This window comes from Macaca thibetana, chromosome 4 (genome assembly GCF_024542745.1).
Source record: "Macaca thibetana thibetana isolate TM-01 chromosome 4, ASM2454274v1, whole genome shotgun sequence".
Classification (NCBI taxonomy): Eukaryota; Metazoa; Chordata; class Mammalia; order Primates; family Cercopithecidae; genus Macaca; species Macaca thibetana.
Genome location: NC_065581.1, coordinates 28,869,701 through 28,886,011, shown reverse-complemented (window position 1 = coordinate 28,886,011; position 16,311 = coordinate 28,869,701). Strand labels below are relative to the sequence as shown.

General features: G+C 40.0%; 2 protein-coding genes across 2 annotated transcripts; one reads left to right on the top strand and one right to left on the bottom strand.

Annotated features, from left to right (window-relative positions):
- Positions 1 to 9,179: 9,179 nt before the first annotated feature.
- Positions 9,180 to 10,348, top strand: LOC126953137 (homeobox protein notochord-like). Its single transcript, XM_050788517.1, has one exon. The coding sequence runs from the start codon at positions 9,267 to 9,269 to the stop codon at positions 10,020 to 10,022; it is 756 nt and encodes a 251-aa protein (XP_050644474.1). The 5' UTR covers positions 9,180 to 9,266; the 3' UTR covers positions 10,023 to 10,348.
- Positions 10,349 to 11,878: 1,530 nt separating this feature from the next.
- On the bottom strand, positions 11,879 to 13,193 carry LOC126953119 (olfactory receptor 2J3). The gene has a single exon (XM_050788490.1). The coding sequence runs from the start codon at positions 12,864 to 12,866 to the stop codon at positions 11,931 to 11,933; it is 936 nt and encodes a 311-aa protein (XP_050644447.1). The 5' UTR covers positions 12,867 to 13,193; the 3' UTR covers positions 11,879 to 11,930.
- Between the last annotated feature and the right edge of the window lie 3,118 nt (positions 13,194 to 16,311).

Here is a 16,311-nt window from a genome sequence, read left to right as displayed (position 1 = left end):
GGAATGCAGTGGTGCCCAGAAACTTAGCGATGCCAGGAACCACAGAGCCCAAAGAGGGTGTCACAGCCCTGGCTCAGGGAGCTCTTAGGTCTGGGCTCCCTAAAGGGCAGCAGCCCTTCACTCCTTTTTGTTGCCTGCAATGTGGTGAGTGAGGAAAGGGCATGTTTCAGCCCTATTCGTGTGACGGCTCTTTCAGCCACGCCATTCGGTGGGCCCCAAGTTCTTGTCCTGCACTCAGGAAGAATGAGGTATGCGGAAAGTGGAAGGTGAGTTAGGTGAAGAGGAGCTTTTCTGAGCAATATAATAGCTCAGAGGAGACACGTAGTGGGTAGCTCCTCTCCACAGCCAGGGTGTCCTGACCAGTGTTCAGCTCTCAGCAGAGAGGAGACCCTGAGGTGGATAGCTCCTTTCACAGCTGGTCGTACCATTGCCTTTTCAGTCCTCAGCAGAGAGGAGACCTTGGGTAGGTAGCTCCTCTCTGCAGCTGGTTGTCTTGTCATCTTTTTTAATCTGGCTGAGTCCGGGAGTCAGAGGAGAGGAAGTAGGTGCTGATTGGCCCTTGGGCAACCATGGGCAGGCCCAGAAAAAGCATCATAAATTCCCGCTCCAGTCTGCGAGACTAGCAGCCCGGCTCTCAGACTTCAACCTTCCCTGAGTTGAAGGTGGGGCCTCACCAGAGACCCATCCCTCTCTGTCCAGAAGCCTGTCTGCCTCCTGCCACTGTTCATGGCACCCAGGCTGTTCCTGCCAAGGGGCACCTGCAGGCCAGGGCCAAGCTTCCCTCAGTACCTCCCCAGCCTCCCTTCCTTGCTTACTGGTGCCCAAAGTCCAGAGGGGGGCTGAGGTAGCAGGAGGCTGCTGTGTCAGCAATGCCCCAAGCATGCACACACCAGGCCAGGTTGCAAAAGCACCAGGGTTCAACCTCAACTCTGCTCCAAGATCAGAGCTGGTGCCGGGAGCAGGCAGAGGCCAGGCAGCAGGAGCAGGCACCTCTGAACCTGCACAGGGGCAAGGGACCTTTCCCGGGCCCCCAAAAGTGTGGAGATGCCCGGATCCACAGCCACAGCTTGGGCACCTGAAACTGCACCCAGGAGGGCAGGGCTCCTGGCACCCAAGAGCACAGGGATGCCCAGGTTTGTAGCCACAGCTTGAGCAGCTGCAGCTGCACCAAGGACGGTGGGGCTTCTGCCCTCTCCCGACCTCAAGAGCACAGGGATACCTGGGTCCACAGCCACAGCTGGGCAGCTGCAACTGAGCCTGGGGAGCTCAAGGCTCCTGCCTGCCAATTCATAAGGGGTGGGGGCTTCCCCTTGTTCCCAGCTCTTGCGGGTTCCATCCAACGCACAGCCCCACCTGCACCTCTCCCACTGCAGCCAGCGTCGTGGCAGCAGCCACTGCACACAGGCCGCAGCTGCCATCAGTTGCACTGGATCTTTGAATTTTTGAAGAGGTGACCACAGAGGTAAAGTGCCCTTTTTTATCCCATCAGAGCCGAGGGTACATAATATCTACATGGCATCACTGATGGTGCTGAGTTTAATCACTTGCTTAAGGTAGTGTTTGCACTAAATAAAACTTAAACTTACAGTTGTTACCTTTCCATACTCTATTCCTTGGAATACAGTCACTGAGTCCAGCCTACACTTAGTGAAGGAGATCGTGAGCTCCACCCGGGGAAGTGGGGACTATTAATAGACTAGTAAGGAAGATTTCTCTCTTCTTCTCCGTTTATGTATTTATTCAGTCATTTATTTGTAACAGTATGGACAGTTACTTTTTATACTTCAGGTTATAATCCAGTGATATTTTATTTATTTTGTTGTTGAAAGTGCTCCAGCTTTCCCCATTGAGAGCTCTTTCAAGCTGGCTGCTGGGTCCCTTGGACAGGTCTTCATCCTTTTGTTATCCTTTTCTCTTTAGGGCCCCTCCTTGATTTCCGGTATTACTGGTTCTTCTCCTCCAGGCTTATCTTATATATTTTTTCACCAGCCTTAGAAATATCTTAGAATCAGACATTTCCCTAAGGATCTCTGGTTCTTTTCACTGGAAAATGGCATTAGAAAACATTATCTGAGTGTGACATGTGCACATTGCTGTGAGGGTAACGTTGTTTCTAGGCTATTTCACCAGAAAGGGCGAGGCAATGTGTGTCTACACAGTAAGCCCTGAACACACACATATCTGTGATTGTTTCTATATTTGTCCATCGGTGTGTGTGGCCACGTGTATTTGTGCTTGTGTTTAAATATGAGGTCATAGTGATAACTGACTGTGACACAGTCCCTCATGATCATTCTGGCCTTCCTTTCTTGTTTATCTGTAACTTCTCATACCAACAGTGAGAAACCTGGATGCCACTGTTCATCTTTTAATATTTTTGTTCAACACTAGTATGCGTGTGAAGCAATTACAAAATTAGCTGTACCCACATGAGAAAAAAAAATTACCATTTAGAATACAGTATTTATGCACAGGACACTTTTCTCTTTAGCCTGACATTTTTTAATCAAAATATTATTTCTCAAAATAACCAAGGTCAGTATTTACTTCTTCTCTACCCTTTTCAGGGTAGTTAGTTTACACATTTATATAAAGTGGATTGATTTGTCACTGTCTGCATACCTTTCCAGGAGCTTCCTGCATCTTGGTGATATTTTTGCTTGTTTATTTGCATGTATTTGAGTGCAATTTTGTGACACACTTCTTGGGGATTAACAAATCATAGACTTGTGTATTACTAGTGCAGTACCATACAAGATAACTCCATCATTTAAAATGTCCCCTGTGTGTATTCTTTGTAATCAATTAATCTCCCCCACACGAAGCCCTGGATACCACTGGTGTGTTTCCATCCCAACAGGTTTTTTTTACCAGATGTCTCAAGAATGAAATCATACAATATTCAGACTTTGAAGCCTGACTTCATTCATTTACTAAAATACACTTAAGGTATATTCGTGTTGTTGCATGTATGAGTAGCTCATTCCGTCCCATTGGTCAATAGTATTCATTGATCAATCAATTTCCACACAATCATAGATCATTGTGTGGATATACCCAAGATTGTCTTTCCCCTGTTGAAGGGCATGGGTGGCTTACAGTTTTGAGTAATTATGAATAAAACTGATATAAACATTTGCATACAAATTTTTACATGGACGTAAGATTTAATTCACTGGGGTAAATACTTAGGAACAAGATTGTTAAGTCATATGGCAAGACTCTATTAAACTTTATAAAAATTGCCAAATGGACAAATTAGTTGCACCATTTTGCATTTCTACCAAATCAAAGAGAGTTTCCCTCACTTTGCATTCTTTCTAGCATTTATTATTTTCAATGCTTTTGTTTCAGTGACAAAGGAATTGGTAAGAATTTATTTTCAATATTGTTATATGAGTATTTTCATAATACTTTAATTTTGTATCTCGGTTTACAAAGCCTTAATATTGACTGTGTAGCTTTTTATAGGAAAAAATACTCACATCTGGACTTTCATATAGATTTTCTTAAATCGAAGAGACTTCCTTCAGTCAAGTTAACTGTAAATCGATTATTACAAGCTTCTTTAAATGCGGGAAATCATGTCTTTAATAAGAACAGGACACTTTTTTCATTTTTTCTCTAAGAATTTTGTGGGTTTTTTTTTTTCTCTGTCTATCACTTAATGTGTATTTGAAAACTTTCTAATTAACTTTTTCTAGTACAAATAATCCATGAAACTATTCCATTTTCTCAATACAGTGTAGAAATTACTTGAACATTTGGCTAAATGTTTTGAACCTTACTTTCAAGCTATATTTTTGTACTAGAAAAATGCTTAATTCATGCTGAATATGTTCAGTGTGATTTTTAAGGGTTCATGATTCAATGTTTTTCATATAACCTAATTTATGTTTTACTTCTCTCTCCATGAAGAGTCTTTTAAGAGGCCAGGCATGGTGGCTCATGTCTGTAATCCCAGCACTTTGGGAGGCCAAATTGGGAAGATTACTTGAGGTCAGGAATTCAAGACCAGCCTGGGCAACATGATGAAACACTGTCTCTACTAAAAATACAAAAATTAGCCAGAAGTGGTGGTGCATGCCTGTAATCCCAGCTACTCAGGATGCTGAGGCAGGAGAACCACTTGAAACCAGGAGATGGAGGTTGCAGTAGTCGAGATGGCACCACTGCAGTCCAGCCTGGGCAACAAAGCAGAACTCCATCTCAAAAAAGAAAAAAAAAAAAAAAAAAGCATTTTCAGAAGCATAAACAAATTTCCTCCAATCCCCTTCGACTGAACGTTGATTGGTATTCATTCTGATTTGATCCAGTTCTAAGTCGCAGCATCCATTTTATCTTCTCCAAGTATAGTAGGGAATATTCATTAATTGTTCACTCAAATATTTGGTTTGATTTCTTATCACTTAGCACTTAATCCAAAGATATAAATATCTTTTTGCCCAGTGGTAAACTTGTCATCCAATCCTTGGGCTTATTTTGCAAACAGGTTAGGTTTTTCTCAAGATTGAAATGCTCATCCAAACCTTATTTTATTGCTGTCTTAAGTGAGGATTTTCTCTTTTGACATAGTTTTAAGGTTATTTTGGCATCAGATTCTCACCATTTAAAAGACTTGAACACATCTTCCAGTGACTGAACCCATATTCTAAATCTAGCTATGAATGTAATTCATTCTGAAGTGTTTATTTTTTTGTTTGTTTGTTTGTTTAAGATGGAGTCTCGCTCTGTCGCCCAGGCTGGAGTGCAGTGATGCAATCTCGGCTCGCTGCAACCTCTGCCTCCCAGATTCAAGCGATTCTCCTGCCTCAGCCTCCTAAGTAGCTGGGACTACAGGCCCCCACCACGCCCAGCTAATTTTTTCTATTTTTAGTAGAGACAGGGTTTCACCGTGTTAGCCAGGATGGTCTTGAACTCCTGACTTTGTGATCCACCCGTCTCGGCCTCCCAAAGTGCTGGGATTACAGGCATGAGCCACCACACCCGGCCCCATTCTGAACTTTAAGATGTTCTTTTTTTCAAAAGATGACACATACATGGCCAAAAAACATATGAACAAATGCTAATCATAAGACAATTGCAAATTAAAACCACAATGAGGTATAACCTTATGCCATTCAAAATGGCTATTATTAAAAAATCAAGACCAAAAAAAACAAATTTTACCAAGGGAAAAAAAAAAATGAAGACCTTCCCATGACCAGTTGCAAAGAGCCAAGAAATGTACATACTGAATCCTCACCTTCTTGTTTTAAAGAGTTCAGATATCTATAGGTAGGAAAAATTGCCTAGTGATTAAGAACACACTATGAAGTTAGAAAGCCCAAATTTGAATCCAAGCTTCATCACTTACTAGTTCTGTTGTGGTCAGTTTTCTCATGCAGACAATAGAGACTATGCTATTATTGTTGCCTCCCAATAGTTATCCCATCTCTCCTACATTGTGTAGCGTGTGCTTTGGATGAAATTAACCCCACTCCCAGTGCAGGGACAAGAGTGACTTTATTTTAAATGCTAAGCTTCCATGTAACTTCTGAATAACCCCAAGTCCCAAGTCCAGGAATGCCTATCAGATGTTAAGTTGATATATTACTCTTTATGTAGGAACATAAAATCACTGTAAGTTTCCTGCAAAACAACCCTTGACGCTGTTGTAGGAAGCATAGTCCGTGGCACCTGTAGGTACCTACACCTTTCTTTCAGAGCAAATATGTTTTCCTCAAAAGCCCTAGATCTGGAGGACTGCAGTGCAGAAATCTAACTATGTTGTGGCCACCCAAGACAACATATATGTCTGTAAATTCCTTTGGTAAATCACCCCAAACCAACAAGCTAGATTTGTCTGCCTCCTTCTTTGATTTATCTGCTCTTTGTGCATTTGAGGGATGGCTTTGCATATATGGCCCTTTCACTGAAAACCTGGCTTCAGAAGTGGCCCCTGATTAATCCCAGCCAATCATTGCATTTTTGCCCCTTGTCCCAATCATGTTGCCAGGAATGTGCAGACAACTCATGCTTCAGTATGAAGCTCTGTATAAAGAGCCATTTTTGCTCATTGGTTATAGGATGGTATCCATCCTCTTGAATGTGAACAAGGAAGCATATAGGCCTGATTATTGCTGACAATATTTCGTGATTGTGAGGGGAATCAACTTGATGACAAATCCAATACATGGAAGAGGACACAGCTGAGGAAACTGCAGAGATATTGGTCCAGAGCACTGATCAAACTGTGCCTGAAGCCCACACTGCTGCTGAACTTTTTGGTTTTATAAGCAATAAATCCCCCTTATTTGTTAAAAATAATTATTTTGTTAAAGTAAATGGCCTGTACTCTTCAAAACTATAAGGCACATTAAAGACACAGATAGACTGAGGAATAGTTACTAATTAAAGAGGAATAAGAGATATCACACTGCCAACTTATGATCCTGGATTAGATACTTTCTTTGGAAATATTCTTGTGACAACCTAGGGTACATGTGCATTATACTCTGTAATATTTTAGAAAAAACTTTAAATGCATATTAATATTAGTATAAAGTGAGAATGATAAACCACCCATGTTGAAATGCTTACATTGTTCAAATCTGGTGAAGCTCAGTGTTAAGTCTTTCTACAATTTTTGTAACTTTTCTGTGAGTTTTTTGTGATTGTTGGATGATACTTGGTATATAATCACTTGTATTTGAAAGTTATGTTTGAAATCATGTAATGTTTTCACAATATATGATCACTAATCACCTTTCCAGCCTCACATATGTAAAACAGAAGATATGAACCTGAGCCACATAGCAGAGTAGAGACGGAGTGTACCTAGGCTGGAAGCCAGAGCTTGGAGCTTCTTTCTGTGGTTACCTGGATGACATATTTATGCCAATAATCCTGTACTGCATAGTTAAAATAAGGAAAGATATTTGAGCATGTATGTAAGAATATGCTACACAGCAATAAGTGTAAGATATAGTAGACAAAGACTGGGAGACATCTGTCTGAATGGGGAGGAGAAATTTACAGGGTGAAAAAAGCTCATGCTTCAGTGCAGTTAACCTTCATTCCTATCTGGGAAAAAGCTGGCTTCACTGTTAGTTCTTCAGTAAAGTTGCTTGCGGCACAAATTCATGTGTACTTTGGAAATCCCAGTTCACAAACGTTTTCATAAGGTTTAGGGCTGACAAGGGGAGCATCTCAGGGCTTCTACTTTGCCTTCAGTGTTGTTGACATAGGAGTGGTCCTCCAAAGCTAAAAAGGTATTGCCCTTACCCTGTTTTTTTCACATACAAGTTGCCAGAAGTTATGCAAGCCACCTGTCTTTTTCCCTTCAGTTTGATAAAGTGAGAAAACTCATTCCTGTTGTCCTATCTGTGATAAACCTGCATAAAGTTTGTTCAACTGGTTTGAAAAATACAAAACAATAAAAACAATAATATCTGTGTCAATCTTTGGTGGAATTTTTGGTAAGTGATCTATTTCTCAGATTACAAATTAAATAGCACAGGCTAATATGGCTAGGATTCAACATTAGATATAACCTCCCAAAAGAAAACAAAAAGTCTATACATATAAAAGAAAATGTATATGTTTTGTAAGAGAAAAAGAAGAAAAGAGCACAGAAAGTTAAAAATAAAAAAAAAAGAAAATTTAGATAGTGAGAAGTGATATCAGTAAAATGGCAAAATAGGAATTTCCAGTGCCAGTTGGCCCCCCAGGTCAGACTCTGTAGCCCCAAGACCCATGCCAGTACCCAAGGACCTAGCCTCCAGACCAGTACATATAAGCTGGGCCCCACAAACCCAGACTCCAGACCAGCCTCCAAGGCAGTAAGTTCTGCTCTAGCACCAGGTCAGGTTGGTCCCCCCCCACTGCTCGAGGCTCCAGTGGACCTAAAGTCCAGGTCCACACCAGTAGATATCACCTCATACCTGACACCAGTTAGAATGTCTATTATGAAAAAAGACAAAGGATAACAGGTGTTGAGAAGAATATGGAGAAAAGGGAATCCTTATACACTGTTTTTGGAAATGTACATTAGGACAGCCATGATGGAAAACACTGTGAAGGTTCCTAAATAAGTTAAAAATATTACCAAACAGGGTGGCTTACAACTGTAATCCCAGCACTTTGGGAGGCCGAGGCAGGCGGATTACCTGAGGTCAGGAGTTTGAGACCAGCCTGGCCAACATGGTGAAACCCCATCTCTACTAAAAATACAAAAATCAGCCGGGCAAGGTGGCACACACCTGTAGTTCCAGCTACTCGGAAGGCTGAGGCAAGAGTGTCACTTGAGCCCGGGAGGCAGAATTTGCAGTGAGCAAAGATTCCACCACTGCACTCCAGCCTGGGTGACAGAGTGAGACTCTGTCTCAAAAAATAAAATTAAATTAAATATATAAATCAGAAATAAATAAAAATAGAACTACCATATGATCCATTTGTATACGTTCTAGGTATATATCCAAAAGAATTAAATCATTATGTTGAAGAGCTGTCTGCACACCCATTTTTATGACAGCAAATTCATAATAGCCAAGGTATTAAATCAATCAATGAATGAGTGAATAAAGAAAGTGTAGTATATATAAAATAGAATACTATTCTGCCTGAAAACAAGAAGCAACTCTTAATATTTTCAACAACATGGCAAACCTGAAGACATTTTGCTAAGTAAAAGGGCACAGAAAAATAAATACTGCATGATCTCACATGTGAAATCAACATAAAGTGAATTCATAGAAGCACAGAGTAGTCTAATGATATTTGTCAGGGGTTAGGAGTAGAGAGAAGTAGGGAAAATGGGGAGATGTTGGTCAAAGAGTACAAAGTTTCAGTTGGAAGGAACAAATTCAAGAGATCTAGTCTACAATATGATGACTATAGTTAATAGTACTGTAATGCACACTTGAAAATTGCTAAGATAACAGGTCCTAAATGTTCTCACCACAAAACAAGCAAGTATGTGAGTCAATGATCTGTTAATCAGCTTAAATAATAATTGCATAATTATGCATATGTCAAAATATTATACTGTATATCATAAATAAGTACAATTTTTTGACTTATCCTTAATAAAAATGGGGGGTGATTTTAGTAGGTGAGAAACTAGGATGCTACAGGAAGTGTTCCAAATCATAAAATTTCCATAGTAGAAATTTCCATAGTAGAAAATTTCCCCCAGACAACCGGTCTTGCTCCCGACCTTTTGCAGAATCTTCTCACTCCTCCCGAGCTCCCTTCCTTGCGCCCGTCCCGGCAAGGGACGCGTCATGCCCAGCCCCAGGCCGCGAGGCAGCCCGCCGCCCGCTCCCTCGGGCGCTCGGGTCCGGTCTCCGCGCTCGGGCCGCCCTCCGGCGCCTAGATTCCCCACCGGCCCGAACACGCCCCGCGCTCCCAGACGCTTCGAGTCCCCCTTCTCTGTCGAGGCCATCCTGGCGAGGCCCGACCCCTGCACGCCGGCGGCCTCCCAGCCGTCGGGCTCCGCCTGCGCCCACCCGGCCTTCTGGACCGCTCCTTTCCGGTGCGCCGCCCCGGGCCTGCCCTGGGCGTGCCCGGCATCGTGGTTGCCCGCCTACCTGAGCGTGGGTCTCTACCCTGTGCCAGGGCCGCGCATGGCTCCCGTCTGCGGCCTGCGGGGCTTCGGCGTCACAGGGTTGGAGCTGGCTCATTGCTCAGGACTCTGGGCCTTCCCAGACTGGGCCCCAACGGAGGACCTAAGGGACACTGAGAGACAGCAAGAGAGAGTCCGAACTATGTTTAACTTGGAGCAGCTGCAAGAGTTGGAGAAAGTGTTTGCAAAACAGCACAATCTGGTGGGGAAGAAGAGAGCCCAGCTGGCAGCTCGGCTCAGACTTACAGAGAACCAGGTGAGAGTCTGGTTCCAGAACCGCAGGGTCAAGTATCAGAAGCAGCAAAAGCTGAGGGCAGCGGTTACATCTGCCGAGGCTGCCTCCCTGGATGAGCCTTCCAGCAGCTCCAACGCCAGTATCCAAAGTGATGATGCCGAGTCAGGAGTAGACGGCTGAGGACTGGGACAGAGGCCCTAGCCAGGCTGCCTGGGCTAGTTCCTCCTGGGGGTACCCACTGGAGCTCCCTGCCTCACACTTCAACAAAAAGCCTCCTCAACCAGAGGAATCTGAGCTGTCAAGCAGGGACCCCCTTTTCTATACTGATTTCTGGAAACTGGAATAATGTAATAATTGGAGGCACAGATTCTCGCCTTCAACTATGTCCTTGGCCAACCTATGGAACTTCCGAGCCTTTTTTCTTTATATGTATAATGGGTGCATTCATAACTTAGACCACCCAGGGGTGAGAAGATGTCTGTAAAGCAATAATGTGCCAGGCACAGTGAAAAAAAAAAAAAAAAAAAGAAAATTTCCATAGTAGAGTTCAAAGGGCTAAGCTATGTTCTTTAAGTTTTTAAAAATGTGTTTTAATGTGATGTTTTACCCTATGTGGTCCCAATTGTTTGCTAAAAGTTATTTTACATACACGATTCTTGGTTCTTCATTTCTTGGGTAAGCTTAAGGACAAGGGCACATGCCTCATATTTTTCATGCCTCTTTAGAAATAAAGGAAGAGTCACAGATGCAGAAGGAAGATAAAGTCAGCAGAATCAATGCAATTGCAAGTCACACTAGAAATTGGAGGGAAGTTCCGAGATGCGTTTTTATTTTTATAATTTAGGAAACCGTGTGTGAATCAATCATATCTAAATTTCACAGGCCTCAAAAGCTACAGCTGACATTTGAGTTATAGAGAAAACTCAGGGATTGCAAGTATGTTACTTTATAGTGAATTCTCCTTTAGTCATTTTTCCTAAAGGACTATGACTGTCAGTTTAAATTGCTCTAGGTATAGCACTATTATTTCAGATGAAGATGGTTGACAATAATATATAGAACAAAATAACAACTTCTATGAAATATATTTATTCATTTGAAACACATATATTGGCATACATAATATACTTATTAACCATAAATATTCAAATTAGATCAAGCTTTAAAGTAAAAGTAAACTATCATTTTTCCATATGACAGCTTGTATCATAAAATTTTTCCAATACATTTTCACATAATTCATTCATACGCCCATTTGCTTCAAGACATTTTCAGAGCCTAGCGCTCTATTTGCCTCAAATGTTCTCCATAGTTCCTTAGGTTATGCAGTTGCTCCAAGCATTTACCTCACCTAAGTGTACCAAACCTATGATGACCATTTCTTTATAAGCTACATAGCTCTGCTTTACCAGCTCCTTTTACTTCCTGTATACTTCTCACTGCCTTGCAAAAAAGAGGGATCTCAGATGCTGACTTCTGCTACACTGCTTCAAAGACTCTCTTGCTACAATTCATAAAACTTATCGTCCTACTATTGATATTGGCTATGAAAGAATATGGACCAAAATTCCTCTCAAAATTTACTATCCAACAAAGAAAAAGCAATGTTGGAGAAAAGGATTTGAAGTATTTTGCTGTGTATTTAACTAAACTAAAGATAGAAGACAAAAGTATTCTGCCCAAAAAGCAAGAAATTAAAAGACATATTGTAGAGATTTTTAAATTGAGAGTATCATCTTTTCATAGGAATTATAACTTCACTTTTATCAAGATTTACAACAAATTTCATGCCTTATTTTCAATCAAGAAAAGTCTGTCTTGGATTCATTAGGTTTGTGCCATGAAAAAACATCGCTATAGATGTTTTATCTTGATTTTACATAGCTGTTTTCTCCACAAGTGAATGGTATTTAGGCTGACTGTGTTTTATTCATACCTGTCACCAGGAACTCCAGGACCTTGTTAGAGTACATGCTCAGCAAGTGCTAACAGAGTGAGTGAATAAAAGAATCGTTGATAAATAAATAGAAGGATGAATCATTGTGAGGGGAGACTCCATTATATTGTGAATATGACATGTACACAGGCTCACTCCCACCCCATTAGTCTCTTCACTGCCCCTCTTACATCTTTGTTTCTGAGGGTGTAGATTAGAGGGTTAAGACTAGGTGTGACAACAGTATAAAAGAGAGCAATGAACTTGCCTTGATCTTGAGAATTTTCTGATGGTGGCTGGAGATATATGCACATGGCCGGAATGAAAAAGAGAGATACAACCATAAGGTGGGCTCCACATGTTCCAAACACTCTCTGAAGCCCAGTGGTTGATTGCATCCTCAGTACAGCCTGGACGATGGCACCATAAGAAGTGAGAATGAGGATGAGAGGTATGAGAACAAAAACGGAGCTTGTGATCATGAGGGTCAGCTCATTGACATGGGTATCAACACACGATAATCGCAGAAGTGCTGGAACTTCACAGAAAAAGTGATCTACTTGGTGGTGTCCACACAGGGGTATCCAGAAGGTGAAGGAGGAATGAAGTGCTGAGTTGGTAAAACCGCTTACCCAAGAAGCCACAGCCAGCAGGTGGCAGAAACGAGGATGCATGAGGACAGTGTAATGCAAAGGTCTACACACAGCTGCGTAACGGTCATAGGACATCACCACCAGTAGGACACACTCTGTGGTTCCCAGTGCAAGAACAAAGTAAAGTTGAATCATGCAACCAGCATAAGAGATGGTTTTTTCTGGGCCCCAGAGATTAACCAGCAACTGAGGGATAGAGCTGGTGGTGTAGCAGAGATCCAGAAATGAGAGGTTTAAAAGGAAAAAGTACATGGGAGTATGGAGATGGGAGTCCAGGTATGACAGGATGATGATGAACAGATTTCCTATCAGTGTCATCAAGTAGAAGATCAAGACAACCACGAAGAGAACTACTTCTAGATGAGGCCAGTTAGAAAATCCAACTAAAATAAAGTACCCCTCAGAGCTAGCATTGACTTTTCCATCATCATTCATTTCCTATTACCCGAGAGAGAAAAAAAAAGTCAGGTAAACTCAAAAAAGAGTAATCAAGTGATCCAAAAACATCAGCACACTTGAATAAAAAATAAAAGCCAGTTTGAAGGGCTTGCCATCATTTAATTGTAGGACAATTTAACCATTAGTAGTAATGAATTTAACAAAAGAAGAATTATAAAGCTCATACTGATATAAAAACTAAAAGAATAAATACATGAAGGGTGAAGATAAAGCTATTCCGTACAGTAGATCCCTAATTAACAAATATAGAAGGGGTGATGGTCTTAAGAAAAACATAAATGATTGCAAAAACTAGTGGATAAAAATTTGATGAGGAGCAGGATATGTACAAATCTAAAATAGTCTACAATATCTCCTCACGAATTTCTTATTAATTTCAAACTGAAAAACAGTGAAGTTTATAGTAGAAAAACCTGGCAGACACCACCATAACCAAGTGGTTTTATTGATCTTAAGATCGCCTGTATTTGCACAACCAACATCATGAGCCTGCTGTGATGATGCTCTGAACAGGACATGATGTCTCTTCAGTGATATTTGTGTTAAACATTCTAATAATGCAGACTAATTCTAATAATGAAGACACATGAGAAAAACTCAAATTGAGAGAAATAACTTGCCTATACAATTCAGAACTATCAAGCTTAAGTAGAAAAACAAAGGGTGAGGAACTGGTCCAGATGAAAGGAGACTAGAGAGACGTGATTTCTCAGTGTACAATCCTGCATTTTTTCAAAAACTAGCTATTAACAAAATTATTGAGACGATTTAAGAAATCTCAGTTTGGACTTGATTTGGGTACTGTGCTGGACTTATGTAAAGTAACATCCTTTTTCTTAGACAAAAAAAAAACACTGAATAAAGTATTTGGTGTAAAGGAACGTGTTATCTCCAACTTACTCTCAACTAGTCCAGAAAAAGAGATGATAGATAGATAGATAGATAGATAGATAGATAGATAGATAGATAGATGATATAACAAAGCTTTGGGGGGAAATGTAAACTAATACTCAATCTGGTTAAAGGGTAAATGTTAGTCTTTTATACTACTTTTTTGCAACTCTTCTCTAAGTTTGAAATTTTACATAATAAAAAAATACAAAATAATTTTTTAATTTTATATTTTATTCAGATGTTTGCCTTATTATAGAAAAATAACTATCAAGTTCTTCTCATTCATTTTAGGGTGACATCTAGGTAAACGGTAATTGAAAGAAATTCCTATACTAGCTAAGGAAGATAATTTCCATAAAACACAAAATCTTTCTTTGTTAATAAACAAGGAACTTTAGTTTTCTTTTCAGCATTTTCAGGTTATTTTCTTAAGTGTGATTGTGGAAAACGTAATCATTGTAACTCCAATAATCTTACACATGGATGGAAAGATATGTTGAAAATATTGAATTTAGTAGTTATTTCAAAATGTTCACCTAAACAAAAAATGTTTAGCTTCAATTAGATAAGAATCTGATCTTCTGATTTGTTTACTTGGACTCAAAATGTATTTCTAAACTGAAAAATTGAATGCAAATAGAGAAGACACAGACACTTGCTCATCAATGTATGGGTATTCATTGTGTGAACTCAGCTAAAACTCTGGGGAGAACAGTGATAGAATACTTTCTAAAGGATGTGTGACTATAACTGAATTTGAAAAGATTCAAACTTTAGGGAAAGGAAGATAAAAATTCAGTGAGAAAACAGAGAAGGAAGGAAAGGTGGGAGGGAGGGGCAGGAAAATGGAGAAGAGCCTGAGTGAAGGTCTTAGAGTTGCAGGTGTGTCTGTCACAGGGTTCACAAAGCTGAACCACATGGCCTGAAGCAGCTTTCTACATGATGTATTTTTCTCTAGGACAATAATTTAGATAGTATATAAATTCTGAGCATGAGCTATAATTAGTACATATTTATTCTCCAATTTAGAGAGTTCTGAATATTTAGTGAATCATTAAGTGGCTGTTCATCATTTAATACACTGCGCCCAGTGAATCTCACGTTACTTTTTTTGTTAAAAATAAAATAATATCTTACAAATAGTTATGACTCCTAGGTGATGCTTTTTCTCCAGTGAGTTTTCAGTCTTTCACACAAAAAAATAATACTTACTTTTGTTATATAGTTATTGTGTCAGGCATAGTAAAAGGGATAAATATCCCTTTTACTCTGAATTCTTTATCCCTTTTTCTCTGAATTCTTCGCTTCTTCCAGCTTTGCTACATGCCCTCTATTTCATTACTCCCACAGTCAGTTATTTTTCTTATACCTCCCAATTGGCTATGGCACAGGAAGAAAGAAATCGTTGTGGAGCCACCTGTGATTGCCTCTTTTGGGGGTCTCTTAATCGCTCCTGTTTTATAAATGCAACTCCTGAAAAAGATGTCAAGAGTAGCGAACTGGTTGAGTTTCAGCAGAAAAGTTTGGAACATTCAGTTTGGTCCCAAGATTAAAAGATTGACTTCAGACCCTATTAATAGACTTGGTAATGTAAATAATCATTAGCCAGTTGTTACACTCATCTAGATTACTTTCAACTACTTAGAAACCATCCAGGAAAATCAGTCTGCACATTGTTTTAAAAGAAAATTTTAAAAACTACAGCTGAATCAAAAAATAGCAATAGTCAAAGAGTAAATCGTGAAGATTACTTCACTTAAAGGTCATAGCCCTAGAGGGAAGATGAAAATTTTCCAAGAGATTTTCAAAAATTTCTCTAGAATAGGAGATAATACATCATGATAAATATGAACACAAATGTTATAGTTACTTCCTCTCATGCAGATATAATTTTCTTTTTTCTTATAGTTGCCTCGATAATTTAGTACATTAACTAAAACAAGAGGCAGCTGTGAGATATCTTTGCCAATTGCATGACCCATCCTTCAGCAGTCTTACATAGGGAGGTTAGAATGAGATATGAGATAAAAAAGAAAAAAAATTACCAGATGCAAGTAAGGAAAAGGTAGGAATTTTTCTGGGTTAATTTTCTTCTTACTGGTGGGGCAGAAAATAAAAGCCTTATCAAAAATTAAAAGCCTTATCAAAAATTTAAGTTATCCTTAACACAAAGAAAGGATAAATGCTTGAGGTGATGTATACTCCATTTAGTCTGCTGTGATTATTACACATTGTATGCCTGTGTCAAAAATACCTGGGTCCGGCACTGTGGCTCACGCCTGTAATCCCAACACTTTGGGAGACCAAGGAGGGTGGATCTCTGGAGCCCAGAAGTTCGAGACTAGCCTGGGCAATGAAGTGAAACCCTGTCTCTACAAAAAATAGAAAGGAAGAAATTATCAAAAAAAAATTCTCATGTACCCCATGAATACATATGCCTAATGTGTACCCACAAAAATTAAAAGTTAAAAGTTGCTTTCATGGACTAGGAATAAATGATCCTCTCTAGTTTTGGAAATCAGGTATA